The 22,574-nt window shown below is 40.6% G+C and overlaps 1 protein-coding gene across 8 annotated transcripts in view; it reads left to right on the forward strand.

Annotated features, from left to right (window-relative positions):
• AUH (AU RNA binding methylglutaconyl-CoA hydratase) overlaps positions 1–22,574 on the forward strand; it is a 327,291-nt gene that overhangs the window by 34,827 nt on the left and 269,890 nt on the right. For 6 of the 8 annotated variants that reach the window (XM_040449515.1, XM_040449517.1, XM_040449518.1 and 3 more), the window contains one exon: positions 2,283–2,369. The exons of the other annotated variants lie outside the window; for them this stretch is intronic. In XM_040449515.1, coding sequence (XP_040305449.1) covers positions 2,283–2,369 — 87 coding nt within the window. The remainder of the gene's footprint in view (positions 1–2,282; positions 2,370–22,574) is intronic. 8 annotated transcript variants of the gene reach the window in all.

Raw genomic sequence — 22,574 nt, forward strand, 5'->3', positions numbered from 1 at the left:
CCTTGGCCGAGGCCCCCTCGGTTCCTGGCATGGCCTCCGCGCCCAGGCTCGGAGAGCTGGCTGTGAATTTCAAAGCGTGGGTGCCGCTGAGAGCCCCCGCTGCCGCGCCGGCCGGTGTGCCGGAGGGCCCCCTCGTGGCGTAGCCCACGCTGACGTTGGAGGATCTGGTGGATCCCGCGATGCGGTTCCCCGGGGCTCCTTCAGGACCGCCTCACGAAGAGCCCCTGTGTGCCCCATCGGCGCCCTCCTGTCCGCTGCCTCGGCCCTTCTCTCATCTGCTCCGTTCCCCGACACGGCACTGGGTTCGGCTGCTTTTCTTAGCCAATGTGGAGTAGCCAGCCGGCACTGAGCAACGTGTAAATTATGTTCTCAGGGCTAAACGGCAGTGAGTCGAACGGTTTTTTCTTCCGACAAATACATCCTACTGGTCTAGAGATTTGCCCCTGCAAACATTTTTCCTTGATGCTAAATGTTAATTTTTCCTGGAAAAAGTCAATTATGAACACGTGTATCAGGCACACAGCAATGTTTAAAGGCTGACCCTGAATACTCACCACCTAACGTTACAAACAAGATTGGAGTCTTCTGTGACCTTTGCTAGTCTCCTCCGTCTCCGTCCTTGCAGAGGTCCCCACCAACCAAATTTGGTATTTATCATTCCCATGCATATTTTATGTCCCGAAGTAGCATTCTTTACTAGTTTTTAACTCGTGTACGTATATGTGTACATAAGTAAGCTGTACGCCCAACGTTGGGCTTGAACTCACGGCCCCGAGGTCAAGAGTCACATACTCCACCAACGGAGCTAGCCAGCCGCCCCCCTAAATAGCAATTCTTTTAAAAAGAGTTATGCAGGGGTGCCTGGGAGGCTCAGTCGGTTAAACGTCCGACTTCGGCTCAGGTCATGATCTCGCGTTTGTGAGTTCGAGCCCCGCATCGGGCTCTGTGCTGGCAGCCCGGAGCCTGAGAGCTGCTTTGGATTCTGTGTCTCCCCTTCTCTCTGTCCCTCCCGTGCTCATGCTCTGTCTCTCACTGTCTCTCAATAATAAATAAACATTAAAAAATTAAAAAAAAGAAGAGTTGCGCAAATGGTTATCCTGTGTCTTTCTGTAAATATATAATAATAATTTATATCGTTAAATATATAAATGTAATATATGTTAATGTTCTATATTAATTGCATAATTATGTGTTCTTCAACATCCGGATTCATCCATATTCATGCTCTGATTTCTTGGTTTTCATGCCGAACACGTATTATTCTGTTATATAAATACATCTTTTATTAGAGATCCTGCGGATGGATATTGAGATTAATTCCAATTTTTTTGCTATTTTATACATGTTGCACTGAATGGTGCTGCTGTACTTCTTTCCTTGGGCATATGTTTGAGGTTTTCTAGAACTGATGGATTGTAGGGCATGTGCTGTGTGCATGGTAGTTCACACTCCCACAGGAAGTGTATGGGCTCAGAATGTCCAGCCTGGGCTGGGAACTGGTGCTACATCCAGTCACGATTACTTTATAATGGACGTATGAGAGTCGGTCGCTGAGTGTAAACCTTCTGTGCTGTAATTCTACTTTGTTTTGTATTTGTTCATTTAAATGGGGGCCTTCCTTTTCTCGTATAGTTTAACATCATTAGGAAGAATGCCTTTGTTGAGCCGCAGAGTAAGTGATCCCTTACGCATTTATTTTTTTCTGTTCCAAATGTATGATTCTGTGATAAGCTCATGATTATGAAATTGTCAGTTTGCTCGTACGTTCATGCCAGTGATTCTGAAACATGATCTGCGGTCACCAGGGCGGGGATCCGTGAAGTCAGACTGATTTTTACAGTGATTAGCCCTTTTCACAGGGTTGACGTTTACCCTGATGGGGCAGAGGCAAGGGGAGGGTGAAAACTGCCAGTGTCTTTGTAAGAGCGGAGGGAGTGCCCCAGTCTGTAGGCATTTATGTCAATATGAATGGGTTTATTTGTATTCTTAAAGGAGTGGATAAATATTTAGGACACTTCATAGTTTTAGTTTCTGATGGAGTAACTATCGGTAGATATCATCTAAAGTAGGTCTCTTCTCAGAGCGTAGGGCCCTGAGACCGCAGAGTTTGAGAACCACTGCTTGAAGCACATGGTAGATGTGTGAACGGGCATTTTATTCCTCCTCATGCTGGTCTTTAAGTTGATATTCAAGTGACAGATGAATCTTAAGTAAGTTTTTAATTCAGTGCCTTGAAACTTTGTGTATAACTCGATTGTATTTGTAAATAAAATACTCTGCAGGTGCCGACCTTAAGGAGAGAGTCAAGATGAATCCCAGTGAAGTCGGTCCTTTTGTCTCCAAAATAAGAGCGGTGATTAATGAGATCGGTAAGCTCAACTACGCTCCTTTTGGCATGCTGCAGATGACCTCAAATGTCAGATTTAGAAAGCTGCACATTGTCTTTATATGTACACTTTGGCCAAAATACTTACGTATTTAACCAGATAACCAGATAACCAGGACCTGTAGCCGGTTGCTGTAAAACGGCATGTAATGAATGTGTTTGATTTGGCAAATAATGAACAATATTTTGTAATTAAAAATGCCTCCTATGTATGATGACGTGGCATAGGAAGGTAGTTATTGGAAAACAAAGAGAATGTCTCCTAGATAATTGCATAGACACACATTTATTGATCCAGAGTTGTTTTGTTGTTTACATAAATAGGATCGTACCGTTTTCTTAGAGTTATAGACTTCTGGGTAATATTTGTGTCTCAGTACATATCAACTTTATTATTAACACTTTTTAATATATTGTGGTGTAGTAGTCCGTAACATTGTGTTATCCCAAACTGTAAATTACTTTATTAATGTGTAGGGGTTTTATTTTCCATTTTTGTTATTTATAGCAAAGCAGTGGATGTCTTTGTATTAAGTCTTTGAGAGCATTAGTACATGTATCTGTAGGGTAGATTCCCAAACGTGGGATTGCACTTCTAAGTATCATGTGTTTCTTTTACAGTTTTAATCCTTTTCACCACATTATATTCCAAAAAGATTGTAATAACTTACATTCCCATCAATTACATGACAGGACTTGTTTCCTCATAATTTGCCAGCATTTAATGTTGCTACTTTTAAGTTTGCCAAGGTTAAAAAAAAACAAAACAAAAAAAAGACATGTTAGCATTTTATTTTATTTCATTTTGTTTTAATTAATTACTTTTTTGGACATCTTAGCATTTTAATTTGCTTTTCCCCAGATGCTTGTGTGATGTTCTTTCTTTTCAAATTAGACCTGCCTCTTCCCTTCTGCAGATGCCTTTTCACATCCATACTCCTCTTTCCTGTAGCATGATTAGCTATGCTTATTTATTTAAAAGCCACTTTGTAGTAGTCTTTTGTGGTTAAGTGTGTTACAGATGTTGTCTCCTAATGTGCACCCCTGATTCAATTCCAGTATTTGAATGGAAAACTTTTAATATCTAGAGGGTACTAAGTTCTCTTCATTCTTCTTTTGCCTTTTTCCTTGAGGAGTTTCTCTGGTAATTGCTACACATCAATTCTTCCAAATGAATTTGGAATTATTAGTTTTTAAAACAAGGAGGAAAAATACTGTCATGGGACTGTGATTGGGATTTCTCTAAGTCTCATTTAGAAAGAATTAACATTTTTATGGTATTGAATTTTTCCATCCATGACGTATGTGTATGGGTTTCATTTTGTCTGTGTAGGGGTCATTCGGTTTTCTAGTGTCCTTCAAGAAAGTTTTTTCCGCTTTGGTTTTGCTTGGTCTCGTGTCTTCCTCCACCCCCAACCCCAACCCCCCAGTTTATTCTTTCTATTTTATACCATTTATTCCTTTGAATGGCACTTTTTCTCTTATTTCTGTTGAAGTCTGGTGATTGTAGTTCTGTAGGAAAGTTACTAAATTCTAAGTGCTTATTTTATATCCTAGCAGCTTGATGATTACTTTTACTGGCTGTTGATATTTCCCAGTTAATTTTTTTGTGCTTTCCAGATGAAAGTTCATTATCTATAAGTAATGCTGTTTTTGTCTTTACTTTCCCAACCTCTTAATCTTACATATTTTCCCTGTATTTTTACCTTGGCTGAACCCTGCGGTACAATATTCAGTTGCTGGACTGTGTCCATCCTTATCTTTATTTGACTTTGATGAATGCTTTTAATATTTTGCCAGTAATTATCAAGTTCGGGGAGTTTCCTTCCATTTCATCTTATTAGGAATTTGTTGCTGTCTTTTGATCAGGAATAGGTGTTAAAATTTGTCAAATGCTTTTTTTTGATACAGCTGACCCTTCAACAATGTGGGGATTAGGGATGTTGACCCCGACATGGTAGAAAATCTGTGTATGACTTTTGACTCCCTCAGAACTTAGCTACAGTAGCTTACTGTTGACCAGAAGCCTTCTTGGTAGCATAGTCAATTAACACATATTCGGTATGTTACATATATATTCTCACAACAAAGTAGTAATACTTTAATAATAATATTCCTAATATTACTGTAATAATAATATTCTTAGAATAAAGTAAGCTAGAGGAAATGAAATGTTATTAAGGAAATCGTAAGGAGAAGAAAATACAATTACAGTACTGTACTGTATTTATTGAAAAGAACCTATGTATAAGTGGACCAGCACAGTTCAAACCTGTTGTGTAAGGATCACCTTTAATTGGTATATATTAGAATTTATCTCATATATCATGTAATCATACAATTTATAACGCTCTACTGGCCTTGTATGACTAGAAGAAACCCTACCTGGTCGTTGTGGTTAGTGGTTATAGTGGTTTTTGATATACACTGCTGGGTTCCATTTTTATATGTTTTGCTATCATCATAAATGAGATTGATCTTCTGCTTCTTTTTTTGTGTGTCACCCTTTTCTGGTTTGATGTTAAGGTTGTTGAACTTCACAGAACGACCTTAGCTTTTCTGTGCTGTACAGGGAAGTCCTCTGTTATTTCAAAGGTTAGTGGAACTTGACCGTGTAATATCTTTTTGGGGTCTTGTGTGGTTTTGTTATTGTTTACTTGGATGTTTGTTTGTTTTTGGAGCTAAGTTTTAGAATATATTTGTGTATTGTGTTTGTTTGTTTTTCATCCCGTGCTGCTGTCACCGGTGGCTCTCCTGTGCTGCTCTCTCCAGCTTGGGCCTCGTGGTCAGATCCCAGGTCTCCCGAGGCAGACCATGGACTTGGTTTCCATGTTGGTCAGAGAGCACGGTCTTGGAGGTGGAAGCTGACCCTGTCTTTAACTTTATGTGTATGCTAGGAGGAGTGGCTGAGGCTGGGCCAGTTGTGAATATCACCTTGATGTTTCTTCCAAGCCTCTTTCCATTTTATTAATTTTGAAATTAGAATTTTTCTGGGACTTTTAAAATGAAGACTGGTTCCTGTTTTTGCAGTGGCATTTTCTTCTCAGTGACTGACTGTAGCTGTGGCATTTCCGTTTTGGATTCTCATCCAGTCTATATTTTTCTGTCCCATGAGTTCCCCAGTATTTATGAGCGATGGTTCTTGTTAGAACATTACACTGGACATGACATTTTAAGTTGTCTTTTGTGGTGGCTTAATGAGATTTTGAGGGGCAGATGGAAGCTAAGTGTTTTGATCTAATCTACTCATTTAATATATTAAACCAGGGCAGGCAGACTTAAAGGTACAGATAATATCTTAGGTTTTGCAGAGCCATGATGGTTTCTTTCACAGCTGCTCAACTTTTTTTTTTTTTTTTCCTCCAGCGACTGTTTTTCTAGAGCAGTTTTAGGTTCACACCAAAATCGAGGGGAAGGTACAGAGATTTCTCTCATACTCCCTGCCACCACATACCCACAGCCTCCCCTGTTGTCAGCATCCCTCACCAATATGGTACATTCATGACAGCTCACGAGCCTCTGCTGATACGTCATAATCATCCGGAGTTCACAGTTCATATGAGGGTCACTGGTGTTGTCCAGTCTGTGGGTTTGGACACATCCATAATGACGTGGATCCAGCATTCTGGTGTCACACAGAGTACTTTTGGCGCCCTAACGCTTCTCTGTGCTCAGCGTGTTCTCCCCTCTCTCCTCTCTGACAACCTGTTTTTCCGTCTCCCTAGTTTTGCACTTCCAGAATGTCATATGGTTGGAATCATACGGCACGGAGCCTTTTGAGATGGGCTTCTTTCACATAGTAAGACATATTAAAGTTTTCTCCCTTTTTATGCCTTGATATCTTATGTGTGTCTAGTGCTGAACAGTATTCCATTGTCTGGATGGACCACAGTTGATTTGTCCATTTACTTACTGAAGGACAGCTTGGTTGCTTCCAAGTTTCGACAGTTATGAATAAAGCTGCTGGAAACATCTATGTATCGGTTTTTGTGTGGACGTAGGTCTTTTAGGAAGATACCAAGGAGCATAAATGCTGAATCACATGGCAGGAGTGTTTAGTTTTGTATAAAAACCTTCCTGACTCTCTTCCCAAGTGGGTGTGCTGTGATGCGTCCCCAGTGGCAGTGGCTGAGAGTTTCCGCTGCTCTCTATCCTTGTCAGCATTTGGTGGTATCAGTTCCATATTTTGGCCATTCTGACAGGTTTGTAGTGTTATCTCATTGTTTTAATTTGTATTTCTATGATGACATACGATGCGGAACATCTTTTCACATGCTTATTTCCTATCTGTATACCTATGGTGAGGTGTCTGTTAAGATTTTAGCCCAGTTTCCGATTGAGTTATTTGTATTTCTTTTCTTTTCTTTCTTTCTTTTTTTAATGTCTGTTTTTGAGAGAGAGAGAAGGAGAGAGAGAGAAAGAGAGAGAGGGAGGGAGGGGCAGAGAGAGAGGGAGATACACAAGCAGGCTCCACGCTCCGAGCTGCCAGCATAGAGCCTGATGCGGGGCTCGAACCCAGGAACCGTGACCGTGAGATCATGACCTGAGCCGAAGTCAGATGCTTAACCGACTGAGCTACCCAGTTTGTATTTCTTATTTTTGTTTACAAAAATGCATAGTTTGTATTTCTTATTTTGTTTGTATTTCTTATAGCTTAGTTTAAGAGTTCTTTGTATGTTAGATAATAGTTCTTTATCAGATATCAGATTATTTTGTAAATATTTTCACCGAGCTTGTAGTTTGTATTCTTTTTCTCCTGACATTTTTTTGTAGAGCCTAAGTTTTTCACTTTAATAAAGTCCATCTTATTTTTTCTTTCATGGATTGTGCTTTGGTGTTATACCTAAAAAGTAGTTGGCCATACCCAAGGTCATCTAGCTTTTCTCCTATGTTATCTTCTAGGAATTTTATAATTTTGTGCTTTACAGTTAGATCTGTCATCCATTTTGCGCTAACATTTGTGAAGGGCATAAGGCCCGTCTGTCTAGATTCCTGCTTTTGCATGAGGATGTTACTATTTCAGCACCATTTGTGGAAATTTATCTGTGTTCCAATGTATTGCCTTTTTCCCTTTATTGAAGATTGGTTAATTTATGGGTGGCTGTGTCTGGGCTTTCTGTTCTGTTCCTTGATCCATTTGTCTGTTCTTTTGCCAGTAACCGCATTGTCTTGATTATTGTAGCTTTATAGTAAGTCTAGACATTGGGTAGTGTCAGTCCCATAACTTTGTTTTTCTCCTTCAATATTGTGTTGGCTATTTTGGGTCTTTTGCCTCTTCATATAAACTTTAGAATCAGTTTGTTGATAGCCACAAAATAACGTGGGGATTTTGATTGGGATTGCATTGAATGTGTACATCGAATTGGGGAAAACTGACATCTTCACAGTATTGAGTCTTTCTATCCATGAACAAGGACTATCTCTCCATTTAGTTACTTGATTTCATACATTAGTTTTATAGTTTTTCTCACAGAGATCTTACATATATTTTGTTGGGTTTATACCTAAGTATTTTATTTTGGGGCATGTTAGTATAAGTGGTATTGTGTTTTTAATTTCAAATTCCACTTGTTCATTGTTGGCATATGGAATAGTGTTTCACTTTTGTATGTTTACCCTGTGTCCTGCAACCTTGGTATAATTGTGTATTTGTTTTGGGAAGTTTTTTGTTAATTCTTTCATATCTCCTGCATGGTAGACAGTCATATCATTTGCAAGCAAAAACAGTTTTATGTTTTCTTTCCCAATCTGTATTACCTTTTATTTCCTTTTTTTTTTGTTTGTTTGTTTAATAACATTTGTAAGGACTTTTAGAATGATGTTGAAAAGAACAAGTGAGAAGACACATCCTTGCCTTGTACTAGGCACTCAACTTTTACATGTGCTGAAACAGCCACAGACGAAATGTGTTTCTCTGTTCCAGTAAAATTATATTTACTGTGAAATTTAAATTTTGTATAGTTTCCATGTGTTATGAAACAATATATTTAATTTGTTTCTTTTTTTCCCCAGCTGTTTAAAAGTATACAAACCATATTAGCTTACAGGTTTTACTAAAACAGTCACTGGGTCTGATTTCCTTCCTTCTCTTCCTCCCTCCCTTCCTTCTTTCCATTTATTCATCTGTTCATCCATCTCAGATGGCTTTTTCTTCTTTATTTCTCCTGTTTTTTGGAATTAATTCTAGTCTTCCACTGTTTTTTGTTTATATTTAAGAAATCTACTGACTTGCATTTCTGATTCGGACAACTCCCTTCATGTTTGGCCCAGGCATTTTTGGTTTTTGCATTTTGGAGATTTGAAGGTTTTAAGGTCTTTGTATCCTTTGCTAGAGAGTGTGAAGTATTATTAAGAGAGCAGGAATGGAGCCATAAGACTTACAAATGAGTTGGAGGATGGAGAATGGAGTAAGAAAAATAAACAAAACAAAAACTGAAATGAAGTTCATCAAATCCTAACAAAGTGTAAAGAGGATAAAAGAGGCACAACCTCAGGACAAATTAAGATGATGAAATAAGTCCAGTAATTACCATTCATGTCAGTTGACTAAACTTGTTGTTAAAAACATAGGTGTTCAGATTTGATTAAGAAATTTAAGTCAACTGTATATTATTAATAGTAGCCACATCTGTTGTAGCGTTTTTCAAAAACCATTACTAGTAAGAGACAGCATGTTAAGTTTAAGGTTAAGTTTTTCATAAGACTAAACTTGTATCTTCCTGAGAAAAAAAGAACGAAAAATATACGAATAAAATTATATTAGATATATACAGGATAAATTGGCAAATCCGTCATCATTGTGGATGAGTTCAGTCCCATCTGTCCCAATTAATCATGAGATTGAAAGACAGAAGTTAAAAATAAAGATTTGAACAATGTATCAAGTTGATTTAATAGACTCTTAACCCTAAATTGGAGAATATGCATGCTTCTCATCAACATATGAAACATTTACAAGAATGGATCATGTGTTGGACCCTAAAATCTCTGTTAAATTTCAGAAGTTTAATATATAGAGACCACGTTCTCTGTTCAAAATGCAGTTAACTTAGAAATAAAAATACACATAATATAGATATTTAAAAACCATATATTGGTAAATTTAAAAAGGACTATTAAGTAACTCATGACTCAAAGAAAGAAGAATTATGGGAAAAAATACTAAGACTGAATGAATATAAAATTGCTGTATGGCCAAATTTCTGAGATTTGATTAAAGTAATAGTTTGAGGGGGAATTCATAACCTTAATGCCTATGTTAGCAAGGGGAAACCGCTGGCCATAAGTAGCTGAGTATTACCGTAAAAAGTTCTGTGTCCAAACAGAGTAGAAGGACGGCAGTGAAATGAGGATCTGAGATCAGGGGGATCGAACTGCAGTTGCAGAAGGGAGAATCTGCAAGGGGCAAAGGACATTCAACAGTAGATGTTACAGGTGAAAGGAGGGTTGTGGTTGCAGATATAGCAGAGATTATAAAGCTTATAAGAAAATACTATGAGAATCTTTATGCCGATAAATGTGAAATTTCTGTCTCAAGAAGTAGTCACATTCTGGAGTAGTCCAGTAAGGACCGAGTAGTAGTTGAATGTTTCTTCGCCGAGAAAGTGCCAGGCCCAGCTTTTATGTGTTAAATGATTTGCTTGCAGATGCTTGCCCCAGCCTGTAAGGAACAGATCATTTCAGTCTTATACAGACGCCTCCACAGAACAGTACAGCGAGAGTTTATTCCTAAACTCATGATTTCTGATTAACGTGACCTTCGTATGTAAACAGAAACAATAGAGGAAAGGAGAGGGGCCAGTCTCGCGTATCAGGAACATGGATAAAATCGGTAGGTTAAAAAAAGAAAAAAAAAAGACCAAGTTGGATTTTCCCAAGAATACAAAGGGGAGGAGGTTCCCATTTGAAAATATTAAATTTCATTTGTGACGTTAGCCAGTTAAAATAAAATGATGTTTTTCTCAACAGATTGATGAAAAGAATTTGAGAGATGTCAAGTCTGTTCTTAGAAGGAGGTCAAGGCAGACTAGAAATAGAAGGGAACTTCCTTAGCTTGATGAAAGGTGCCTGTTTTCTAGTAGTAAAAAGTAAGAGTAGTCTCCAAAAACCAGGAAAACGACAAAAGACCCACTGTCACCAGCTTTGTTCAACAGTGTTCTGAAAATCCTGGCCTGCGTGGAAAGGCAGGAAATGGAAATAAAATAGTGACACAGAGAAGAAAGATAACACTGCCTGTCTCACGTGGTATGATGGTCTCCATTGAAAATCTAAAAGAATCAACAAATTATTAGGAATAATGAGTGTCTCAAGATAGCCAAATGTAAGATCCATATTTAAAAATAATCAGTTACACTTCTTTTTTTTAAAAATTTTTTTTTCAACGTTTATTTATCTTTGGGACAGAGAGAGACAAAGCATGAACGGGGGAGGGGCAGAGAGAGAGGGAGACACTGAATGGGAAACAGGCTCCAGGCTCCGAGCCATCAGCCCAGAGCCTGACGCGGGGCTTGAACTCCTGGACCGTGAGATCGTGACCTGGCTGAAGTCGGACGCTTAACCGACTGCGCCACCCAGGCGCCCCAGTTACACTTCTTTACAGCAGTAGCATCCAGGAAATGTCAGTCAAGAAAATATACTATTACAACAGGAACAAAAATGGATTTAGCAATATACACAAGCCATAGGGAAAAATTATGAAACTTATCCTAAGACATTAAATAAATTAAATGGAGACTCATTATCTCCTAGAATAGGAGGATTCAGTATTAAGAAGATGATTCCATTGTTTTTTTAATGTTTATTTATTTTTGAGAGAGAGAGAGAGAGCACGAGAGTGAGTGGGAGAGGGTCAGAGAAAGAGGGAGACACAGAATCAGAAGCAGGCTCTGGGCTCTGGGCTGTCAGCACAGAGCCTGACGCAGGGCTCAAACTCGTGAATCGTGAATTCATGACCTGAGCCAGAGTCAGACACTTAACCTACCGAGCCACCCCGGGCGCCCCAAGATGATTCTCACAAGTGGTTCAATATACGGATGCAAAGTAATTACCCTTACATTCTTAGCATTAATTTTGTGAGGAACCTGATGAGCGTAATGAGGCCCCAAAATAGGCAAACATTCCTGAAGAAGAAAGTGAGGGTCCTTGCTTTATCAGCACTCAAGACCTTGTTTAAAGATTTGTAAATTACGATGGCATGTTTCTGGCTTTGGGATAGACAAATGGACCCCGGAGCGACTACAGAAGGCCATGGATAAATAGGGGAACTGCCACAGGAGAGAGCAGGTGTTCACTGGGGACGGCAAAGACTCGACTACATGCATGGAGGAAGATGAACTTTTATGATCTTGGTGGAGTGAAAAAATTTGTCAAACATATAATACAGCCCATAAAAGGAAAGGTTTATAAATTCCATCTTATTAAACTTAAGAAAATTTGTTCATTAAAAGGTGCTGTAAAAAAAGTAGAAAAGGCGTTAAGTGGGAAAAAATACTTGAAACATATAACTGCCCAAGGATGTGTGTGTGTGTGTGTGTGTGTGTGTGTGTGTGTGTGTGTGTGTAATCAGCACATGCGCGCGTGCATGCGGCCTGGGAGTCTGTAAGACAACACAACAGAGAATCCTGTTTCACACGTCTGTCAGATAAGCCACATATTATTATGCCTGACCTTACAGACAGTTAGGGAGGAAGTGGGTCACTGGGCAGATTTACTCACTAATGAGAGTACAAAGTGATGTGACTGTTCAGGAAAACAATTTGGTATTGTCTTACAAAGTTGAATATTCACTTCCCATAAGACTTGATAGTTCGCTTTTTTGGGAGGCATCTACCTAGAGGGTCAGCCTTTAACGCTGTTTTTACTAGACCCATAGTAAGAAACACACACACAGTTTAGCCCAGTGAACACATAGGGTGGGCATCAAAGGTTCATGAAAGTCACCTTCCTTTGTGCACTGTATTTGGGTATTATACTATTTTATTTTTAACAATACCTGATTTTGACCCAGTGAATGGATTACTAGTTGGAGTTTGAAACCACACTAGTCTATAGGCATTTTGCATATATGTCCTAGGGAAGCTGATACCAGGATATAAGAAAAAGACTGTTTATAGTAGCGTATGGTTAACAATAAAAAGCTGAAGACAGCCAAATTTCAGGGGTAGGAGAATGGATGAATGTTTTGGTATATTTGTACAGTTGTACTGTAGATAGCATTGAGCATACATGAATCACTTCCGTGTGTAACAACACGGATGAGTCTTAGAAACAATGAATTAAAACAATATAATCTATTTTTTATAAAACTAAAAGCGTAGAAAACAGCATGTAGTTTAGAAATGTGTGTATACTGAAATCACATACCCACACAGTAAAAATAGGAGAGTGCTAAACGTAAGAATTCATGGTAGTGATTACCTCTGGGTTTGGGAAGGCAGGTTGAAGAGTAGGTGAGAGAGAACACCTGGCCAGTAGGGTGTTAGCGCTGACCTAGTTCTTACTTTGGTGATTTTAAGGCAGTTTTTATTATTATGCTTCATTATGTGTGTATGCTACATACATTCTTTGTATTTACCAAATCAGATCAAACAGTTCTTAAAATCTTCCTCTATCTTGAATCCTGCAAACATTTCTAATGGCATTTCTCAAATAATTTTCTGCATTTCCCTCCTTGATTCTTATTTTTAATAAAGCGAGGCCGGAATTCCAGATTCTTAGAAAATAAGTCCCACTTTTAAGGGTTTTCAAGGGAAAGGAGAAGAAGACGACCCTTTGAATGTCAGACAACCTTGGTTTTGGCCCAGATTCCTCACATAGGCCTCCAGCTTTCTGGCTGGCCCCTCTCCACTCGGTCCCCTGACATAGCTGATTTTCTGTGGAGCAGGGTTTCCAGGGGTGATTGTTTCCATGGGAGGAGTGGTCTTGTCTGCTGGAGGTGAGTGGATGCGGTGGGTGAGGACCCTGCATTGCACTCATGGGGCTGTTTGTAGAGACTCTGGGTGATGGTTAAGATTCCAGGGATTTTGTGAGCTGGTTGTCACAGCCGCTGTGGCGCCATCAGTAACCGTACGAGTCAGTGTGTTTCGTGGCTGTCCCGTACCACTTTGCCCTCCTGCCCCCGTTACGTGTGCATTTTCCACCCCTGGGGGATCTTTCTCTGGGGTCTCGAGGGTCATGGAGTTTCTTCCTGGCCCTGGTGACTACTGTTGACTACTGTGCTCTGCTTGTTTTTAATGAAAGAGTCTGTAAGGGGCTTACTTTCAGGTACTGAACTCACGGGAAAGCTGTTCTGTGTTATTAAACTAGAGATCAGAAAGAAGTTCTGTATTTTATTCTGAGTCACTAAGTGCCTTGCTTGACTGTTCCTAGCTTCTTAGAAAGCCTCTTCTTAAAAAGTAATTCCAAAATCCTAGAACAAATTTAGTTCTGTTGCTCTTTTCAGACCAAAAAAAAAAAGGTCTTATGGCTCTTTTTGAGACGTTTCGTTCTAAAGAAACGGCGAGTTCTCAGACATTGTTCCAGGCCCCCTCCCCTTTTCAGGTGTGGGGTGCCTAAGGTTGACAGCGGTAACGGGTTATTTTGAAATCTTAGGCCTGAGCAAGTTATCACAGATGCACAGACATGAGATTATCTGGATCTACTAAAAGCTGCCGTTCCTTAACTTACACCCCTTCTCAAGCTGCGTGCTCCACACCTCCTTGCCGCGCCCACTCGTGACAGCGCTCATGCCACGGGTGGGACTCCTGCCGTGCAAATTAGGGATACGGAGTGTGGGGAGCAGAGGTGTTCTTTCCCTCCTGGTGGCCGGTCTTGTCCCATTAGATGCTATTTTGTGAAGAGCTAGAAAACATTTTGGAATTCTCTCTCAAGTGGAAACTGCAGGCAAGCCTACGTACTTCTCGAGTTGAGGCCTCAAAGAATTGCCATCTGATGATAAAAAGATGTTTAAAATAGGTTTTCACCAGAATTTTAAATTACAGAACCTGGTGTGATACGGATTTTTTGGTAAATGGTACTCCATAGTAATTGTTTAAAATGCCAGGCGTTTCCAGCTTTCTTATCCTTTTTTTCTGATGAAATAAAATTGCAAAAGCTTTAATTTAGTTATGTAAATGCAGAGCTGAATCTGCACTGAAATATAGGTAATTATGGTAAAAGGGACATAAATAAATGAAAATGTATCCATTTAACAAACATCTCTTTTTTAAAGACTTTATAATACTATAAAGTGTTATAGAAGGAAACAGTTTAATTTTGCAAGTTTTCCAATTCTCTGATTAGCTTTTTTCCATGTGATTGAAAGCCTACTGTTCAAATGCACTTTTCTATCAGAAAAGTCTGTCAATTCGGGTCACATACATAGAAGATATTTTTGTACAACAGAAGAGCAGAGTTCTGTATGAAAACACTTATGTAAACTTCATGGGATGAACCTCTTCTCAAGTAGTGCTTCTCATTTATTTTACTTTCCTTAGCGTGTTTTTGAAGTTTAGAATTGAGGCACACCTGAGTTTTAGAGTTGACTCAACGCATTACAAAATAAGTTACTAGTAATTAAAAAGAAAAAAAGAACCCATCATAGGATGATAGAAGTGCACTCATGCCAGATTTTTATCTTGGCTGCCCTTTGGCAGAGGCTTGTTACTAGAACCAAACTCTTCCCACCCCAGCCTGGCTGATTTTGTACAAGAGAATATTTTTCCCCCGAGAGAGCGAGTGAGAGAGAACGTGCAAGCAGGTGAAGAGGGCGGGAATCGTAAGCAGGCTCTGTGCTCAGTGTGTGGAGCCCAACACAGGGCTTGATCTCATGACCTGAGCTGAAATCAAGAGGCGGACGCTTAGCTGACTGAGCCCCCGGGTGCTCGAGAGGACTCCTTAATGTTTTGGTAACCGGGTGATCTTTCTGCCATCTTAATCTTAAGCTGGAAGCACCTTATATCTCATCATATAAACTTGCTCTTACGATGACATCAGAACATCGGCTCAGCTTAACATTTTCCCAAGGACATTGTCGTAAGATGTTAATTTTGTTGCAACAAAGTCAAGTTTATGTGTTACCAATATGTGGTGAGCTTCTGTGAATAGTTTTGATCTCAGTTTATGGAGGCATACGGTTTGGAAATCTCTTGAGGTAGAGGCAGAAGATGTGAATTCTAGTCTTTCTTTAACCATCCGGTACTTTCCGTGGCCCCTTACCGCTGTGAGAACACAGTGTGTTTTTCTCCATCTGTATACGTGGTATCTTGCTTGGCAGCTGGCTGGTGGGTCCGTGATTGGAAAGGTAAAGTGACTGGGGTCCATTGGTGTAGACAGGAGAACCTTCCTGTCTCCTCCACAGTGGGTCCTCTAGAATCCCTTTCTGTTTGCCTCTATCCCGGATCCCAAGAATCCTGCCCGCCCTGGCCTGGGTTTCTCTTGTCCCCCGGTTCACATTGCTCATAGGATCTGACTGAGGGTGATAGAACTGACTCTGTCTGTCAGATAGGAGAGCTGCCCCTTTGCTCGACGGCTGTGGGAGGGGTAACTCAGGAGTCCCAGTGTGAAGCGTGAGCGTTGGTGCCTAGTGGACCTCCAAGTGGTGCGGTCGAGCAGGCAGCTAGATAGGAGTTTGCAGTTGGGGCACGTGTTCTAGGCTTGCGACGTAAATCGGGGAGTGCTCAGGACACTCACGTTACGTGAATGAAGCCTTGACGCCGGGCGAGGCCCTGATGGAGTTACTGCAGAGAGAAGAGTCTGAAGCCCTGGGATGTGTCAACACCGGGATGAGAAAGAACCAGAAAGGAGACTCCGAGAGATCCGCCAGTGTAGGGAGGTAGGAAGAAAACAGCGTTTCGAAAGCCTTTCACGAAACAGGCCTCGATCACGCGCTGCTGACCTGTCCGGGAGGGTGAGTGGAGAGAACGGACGACTGCATTTTGCAGCACAGCCGTCGCCAGGGTCATTGACAAGGGCCCCTGTGGAGAGACGTGTTGGGGCTGCCGGCAGCCGCTTCCTGGGCTGGCCCAGGATGAAAGGGATCCATTCCTTGGACAATTGTGAAAGGCCCCCTATCTTACTGTTGGGCTTTTTGGTGTAGGTCCGTCTAGAAAAAACTAGTTATCTGGAACTTACCTTGGTTATGGATAAAAACTTCCCATAATTTGATTTCTTAAAAAAAAAACAACTATAAATGATAGTGTTTGGGAAGTTTTTTCTCAAAAGTAGTATATAGATTTCTGTGAAGCATAGTGGCTGATTTATCATGGCTTCATAATACTCTCTGAGGTCAGATGCAGAGCCTTTAAATATGAATAACATTTTATGAAAAGTTAAAGTGTTGTATTTGTCACTTCATGCGTTTAATTGTTCTGTTCTTGTTAATTACATAACCCATTACACTAAGGCCTGTGCTCTGTAAAGGTATAAATAAATACCTGTAAAGGTATAAATGAATCCAGTTGTAACTCCCTAGCATCCCATTTTAAGATGGAGAGATTGAGTAATGAATGCAAAGGGGTATGCATAAATTCCAGATATGTTCCTTTTAAGCTTTGCATTTGATTTAGAAGCATCTGATACTTACAAAAAAATCCAGAAGTGATTGATTTTTTAAAAAATGTTTATTTCTGTGGCGTGTGTGTGTGTGTGTGTGAGAGAGAGAGAGAGCGCAAACGCGCATGAGCATGAGCAGGGAGGGGCAGAGAGAGAGGAAAAGAGAGGATCCCAAGCAGGCTTCATGCTCAGCACAGAGCCCGATGTGGGGCTTGATCTCACAACCTTGAAATCACGACCTGAGCTGAAGTCAAGAGTCAGACACTCAACAGACTGAGCCACCCAGGTTGCCCCATTGATTGATTTTTTTGTTAGAGTTTGGTAATTTACCATCATTTGACAGTTCAGAGCTTTTTCAGATACTTAATTTGTGTTTTACTTGATCTGAAATAAAGCTTATTTTGAAAATAATTAGTGCCACAATGAGTTATCACATACAATTTGAAAGATTATGCACTTAGTATATATTTTTGCTGTCCCCTGATTATTTGACTTTAATTATTTATTTATTTTAAATGTTTATTTTTGAGAGAGAGAGAGCAGAGAGGGGCAGAGAGAGAGAGAGAGAGAGAGAAGGGGGGGGGGGGGGGGGATCCTAAGCAGGCTCCAGGCTCTGCGCTGGCAGCACAGAGCCCCACACGGGGACCCAAACTCACAAAGCGTGAGATCATGACCTGAGCCGAAGTCGGACATTTAACTGACTGAGCCACTCAGGCGCCCTTGACTTTTATTTTAGATGTGTTAAGAATTGTTTAGTAAAGAACATTTTTAAAGTTTGCAGAATTATTTGTCAGTCTGCCCGGTTGACCCGAAATGTGTGTGTTCATTATGCTTTTTTCCTTTGTTTGAAGTCAAGGAGATTTAAAAAAAAATTTTTTTTAATGTTTTTTTAAAAATTTATTTTTGAAGGAGAGAGAGAGATAGAGCATGAACGGGGGAGGAACAGAGAGAAAGGGAGACACAGTATTCAAAGCAGGCCCCAGGCTCTGAGCTGTCAGCATAGAGCCCGATGCAGGCTCAAACTCACGAACTGTGAGATTGTGACCTGAGCTAAGTCGGACGCTCAACCGACTGAGCCACCCAGGCGCCCCAAGGAGATTTTTGAAATAAGGAGTTAATTTTGTTAAATTGGATGCAATCTAGCTGTAGTTTACATTTCTCCACCCCCCCCCCTCAGTTTGATGTAATAACTAGAAAGTGAAAGTGCGAAATTACGGTACGCGGAGGACTGACAGCACCCTCTAGTTGAATGTACTTAGTTTTCCAAATGGTAACTTCCAGATCTCACTTTCCAGTTTCTTTATCCTTTGGCCAGGAATGATGGAAAACAGTAAAATGAGACAGTATCCAGGAGCCTGTTGTTTTTCCTCAGAAGTGCTAACATCCCCCGCCTATTGTGTCATAGTGTCAAATAGAGCTGCACTTCCCTTTGCAACTTAGGATCTCTGTCCTTTCGTCTGTGGGATTTTACTGCCTTTGCTGACTTTCACTGGGTGTTAATCATGTTATGATTTTGGATGGTCGTGTGGAAATTATACTGTTTTGCTAAATATAGCCAAAGAAATGCGCTTATCAACCAAGCTCTGTCACTTTAAAATATTACCCTGGAATATTCTAGAATTTTGCAAGACCAAAAAGGGAAATCACGTTAATTCTTTTTTGGCTTTTTTATGTTTGTTAGCTTTTAATTCCATGAGGAGTATCTGAATGTGTGTTTAATGTGAAAATTTGGAACTTTTTAAAGCAGCTTTCCTCCATTATCTTTCTGTCCACCCAGGTTATTATTGCTAATTCCCTGACTTAATATTTTAATTAATATTTAATTACTCTAATATTTTTATTTTTTTTATTTAAAAAAAATTTTTTTTTTCAACGTTTATTTATTTTTGGGACAGAGAGAGACAGAGCATGAACGGGGGAGGGGCAGAGAGAGAGGGAGACACAGAATCGGAAACAGGCTCCAGGCTCTGAGCCATCAGCCCAGAGCCCGACGCGGGGCGGGGCTCGAACTCCCGGACCGCGAGATCGTGACCTGGCTGAAGTCGGACGCTTAACCGACTGCGCCACCCAGGCGCCCCGTAATTACTCTAATATTTTTAGACCTTTTCTTGGCCCTTGCGTGAATATATATTTGTATACATGCATTGATACATACATTATATGCAAGTATATATGTGAAAATAACCACATAAACAAGTTTCCTATTTTTTAATTTTATTTTTGGAAATTAATAATTCCCTAGGAATTCATCCATTTCATCGAGACTTTCAAATGCATTGGTATAATGTCATTCATAACATTCTCTTACTGCTTAATTATCTGAAGAGTCAACAGTGGTTGTCCTCTCTGCTCCTGGCTTTGCTTACTGGTGTCCTCTTACCGTTTTCTTTGGTTGGTCCCGGAAGAGCCTTAGCCGTTTTTGTGGTGCATTTCAGAAATCCCTTCTGGGCCTTAGTAATCCCCTGTATTGTTTCTGTTTTATTAACTTCCACCCTCATTTTTATTACCCTTTTTCCTTCTGGTTAGATTTGCTGCTTTCTTTTAAACTCATTAAGATGGGTGTTGGTTCCCCGTATTTTCTGCCATGGAGGCACGCATCAGACGTTCTCACCGCACCTGTACGCACCCTCTTCCATCTGGCCACCTGCCTGTTGCTCCTCACCCCTCTCTGAATGGTGTCCTGTCACCACAGACAGGTTCACTGATTTTTCCTAAGCTGTACCTAATTCGGTGGACACGTTGAGGTTTTTTTATTTCATTGAAATACTTTTCGGTTCTTTTAGAAATTATTAAGTCCCTTTTTATAGTTCACAGTGTCATGCTTGGCTTCATGTCTTGATATGAGAATCAGTTGTGGATCTCAATTTTGGATGGGTATTTTCTTATGGTTTCTTTCTACTGGTTCTTACCACATCTTGTGTCCTTCTTTTCCTTCCCTTCCCCTTCCCCTTCTGTTTCTTTCCTTTCTTTGATGTTTGTTTTGAGAGAGAGTATGAGCTGGGGGAGGGGCAGAGAGGGAGAGAGAATCCCAAGCAGGCCCTGCACTATCAGCACAGAGCCTGATATGAGATCGTGACCTGAGCCAAATCCAAGAGACGGGAGCTCACCCCACTGAGCCACCCAGGTGTCCCCTGTCTTGTTTTCTTGGTTATCCGTTGGCTCAGTGGTAGAGATTGTATTTGAAAAATTCTGGGAATATTTGGAGTCTAGTTTTCTCCAATGTGGAATTTTTTATCACTGCACTTTAAAAAATTGTTTTCTTGTATTATTCGCTAGAGACATGCCATAATGCATATAATTATTTTTTTCTGATGGGCATTTAGGTAGTTTTTCGTTTTTTACTATGACAAACAGCAGTGCAGAAAGTATACATATCATTATGGGATCTGAGGGAGCTTTAATAAATAGAAATCCTCCTTCTCTCTAAGGTTTGAAATAAATTGAAAAATGAAATGTAGAAAAAGGGGCAAACTATTTCCTTAATTACTGATATGATCTCAGTTGAAGTTTGTGGCCTTAGATCTGTTGATAAGGGGATTGGCCTATTTGGATCTGCCACGTTGGGTGGGCGTCGCCATCACAGCTAGGCTGGGTGGGCACCAGCTGCCTCTTGCACCAGTTGGCCCAGCACCCACGTTGCACAACATTGCAAAGCGGGGTGCTTTGCACGTAGGCATATGGAGGAGAACCCGTGTTCTGGGAAAGAAGAAGGAGCTGAGCTAAGGATAAGCCCATTTCGTGTTTTTAACATTCATCCTCTTGAATAAATACAAGATTTGTTGGGGTAGAAGGAATTGGGGGCCAGAGCTACAGGGGCACGGGACCCGCCTCTGCCATGCTGTGCATAGGTAGCACCTGGGGGAGGAGGAGAACGTCTGTACCGCCCTCTGCACTGGACACGCTCCGTCGGGAAAGTGGCCTTGTCGGAGGGTTGCCTGTGCTTCCGCTGGGTAGATCCTCACTGGGGCCCCACTCTCTGCTGAGCTCCTAAGTGGGAAGGAGAGTGTGCCTTCGGGCCATCTTTATTTTCTATCCCCGGCTAGCTAGTATTTTTGTTGTAATTTTCTAGTTCAATTACTACATAATGGTCGGAGAACGGCTGTAATATTTGTGCTGTTTTGAATTTGTCTATTGCGTTTGTGCTTCGCGGACGCTGCTGTGTTGGTGCGTAGATACTTTATTGCTCCTAGATCTTTGTTGTGGCCTCCTCCTTCATCAGGTTTACACAGTGCTGCTTCTTTGCCCATTTAAAATGCTGCCTTTACTTAGTAAGATTATGAGATGTTTTCTTTGTACTTGACTCGGTGATATACCATACGTGTCCTTCAAATTAAAAATAAATTCTGGGGGCGCCTGGGTGGCGCAGTCGGTTAAGCGTCCGACTTCAGCCAGGTCACGATCTCGCGGTCCGGGAGTTCGAGCCCCGCGTCAGGCTCTGGGCTGATGGCTCGGAGCCTGGAGCCTGTTTCCGATTCTGTGTCTCCCTCTCTCTCTGACCCTCCCCCGTTCATGCTCTGTCTCTCTCTGTCCCAAAAATAAATAAACGTTGAAAAAAAAAATTCTGTTTTCTCTTTTGCTTTAGATGTTTCTCTAGTGTTCTGCTTATAATTGGGTTTTGCTCTGTGATCCGGAGTCTTTTCCTTACTAGTTGATCACATCTTCTTTAAATGTATTGATATGTTTGGTGTTTATGTCTGTCATGATTTTTTATGCCTTCTGATTTTGGTGGCTTTACGTTTAAAAATCATACTAAATATGCTATGTGGTTTTTGTTTGTTTTTTGTTCTATTTGTGGGTTTATTCTAATAATGGGAAAGGGTTGTTTTTTGGACCACCTGGTTATTTTTATTATAACTTTACATAGTGTACTTGATCCTTTCCTTTGGAAAGTTCTGTTGACATCTTGCTATGAGCAGTTCCAGAACTGGTATATTTCCAGTTTAAATTCCTCCTTCCCCATTGCCCTGAACAACATATTCATGGGTGTGTCTCCTCAGGCAAGGGAAAGGAGGAAAAGCAAACTGTTGGGATTATATCAAAACAAAAAGCTTTTGCACAGCAAAGGAAATCATTGACAAAACAAAAAGGCAACCTAGTGAATGGGTGGACATATTTGCAGTTGATATGTCTGATATGGAGTTAATATCCAAAATATATGAATAACTTCTGTGACCCAACACCAGAAAAGCAATCTGATTAGAAAATGGGCAGAAGGTCTGAATAGACACTGTTCCAAAGAAGACACCCAGATGGTCAACAGACGCCCAAAAGATGCCCCACACCGCTCAGCATCAGGGAAATGCCGATCAAAGCACCATGAGATGTCACTGCACACGTGTCAGAATGTCAGAACGGCTGTTATGAAAGAGGCAAGAAGTAATGGGTTTTGGTCAGGATATGGTGAAAAATCCTTGTGCACTGTTGGCGGGATTGTAAATTAGTGCAGCCAGTATGGAAAACAGTGTGGAGGTTCCTCAAAAAGTTGAAAACAGAACCACTGTATGATCCAGCAGTCCCAGTATTTACCCAAAGAAAACAGAAACATGAATATATCTGCCGCCCTGTTTGTTGCAACATTATTCACACCAGCCAAGACGTGGAAACAACCCAATTGTTCATCAGTAGATGGATGGATAAAGATGTGGTGTGTATATGCTCT

Source organism: Herpailurus yagouaroundi, unplaced genomic scaffold (genome assembly GCF_014898765.1).
Source record: "Herpailurus yagouaroundi ecotype Mexico unplaced genomic scaffold, PumYag 199, whole genome shotgun sequence".
Lineage (NCBI taxonomy): Eukaryota > Metazoa > Chordata > Mammalia > Carnivora > Felidae > Herpailurus > Herpailurus yagouaroundi.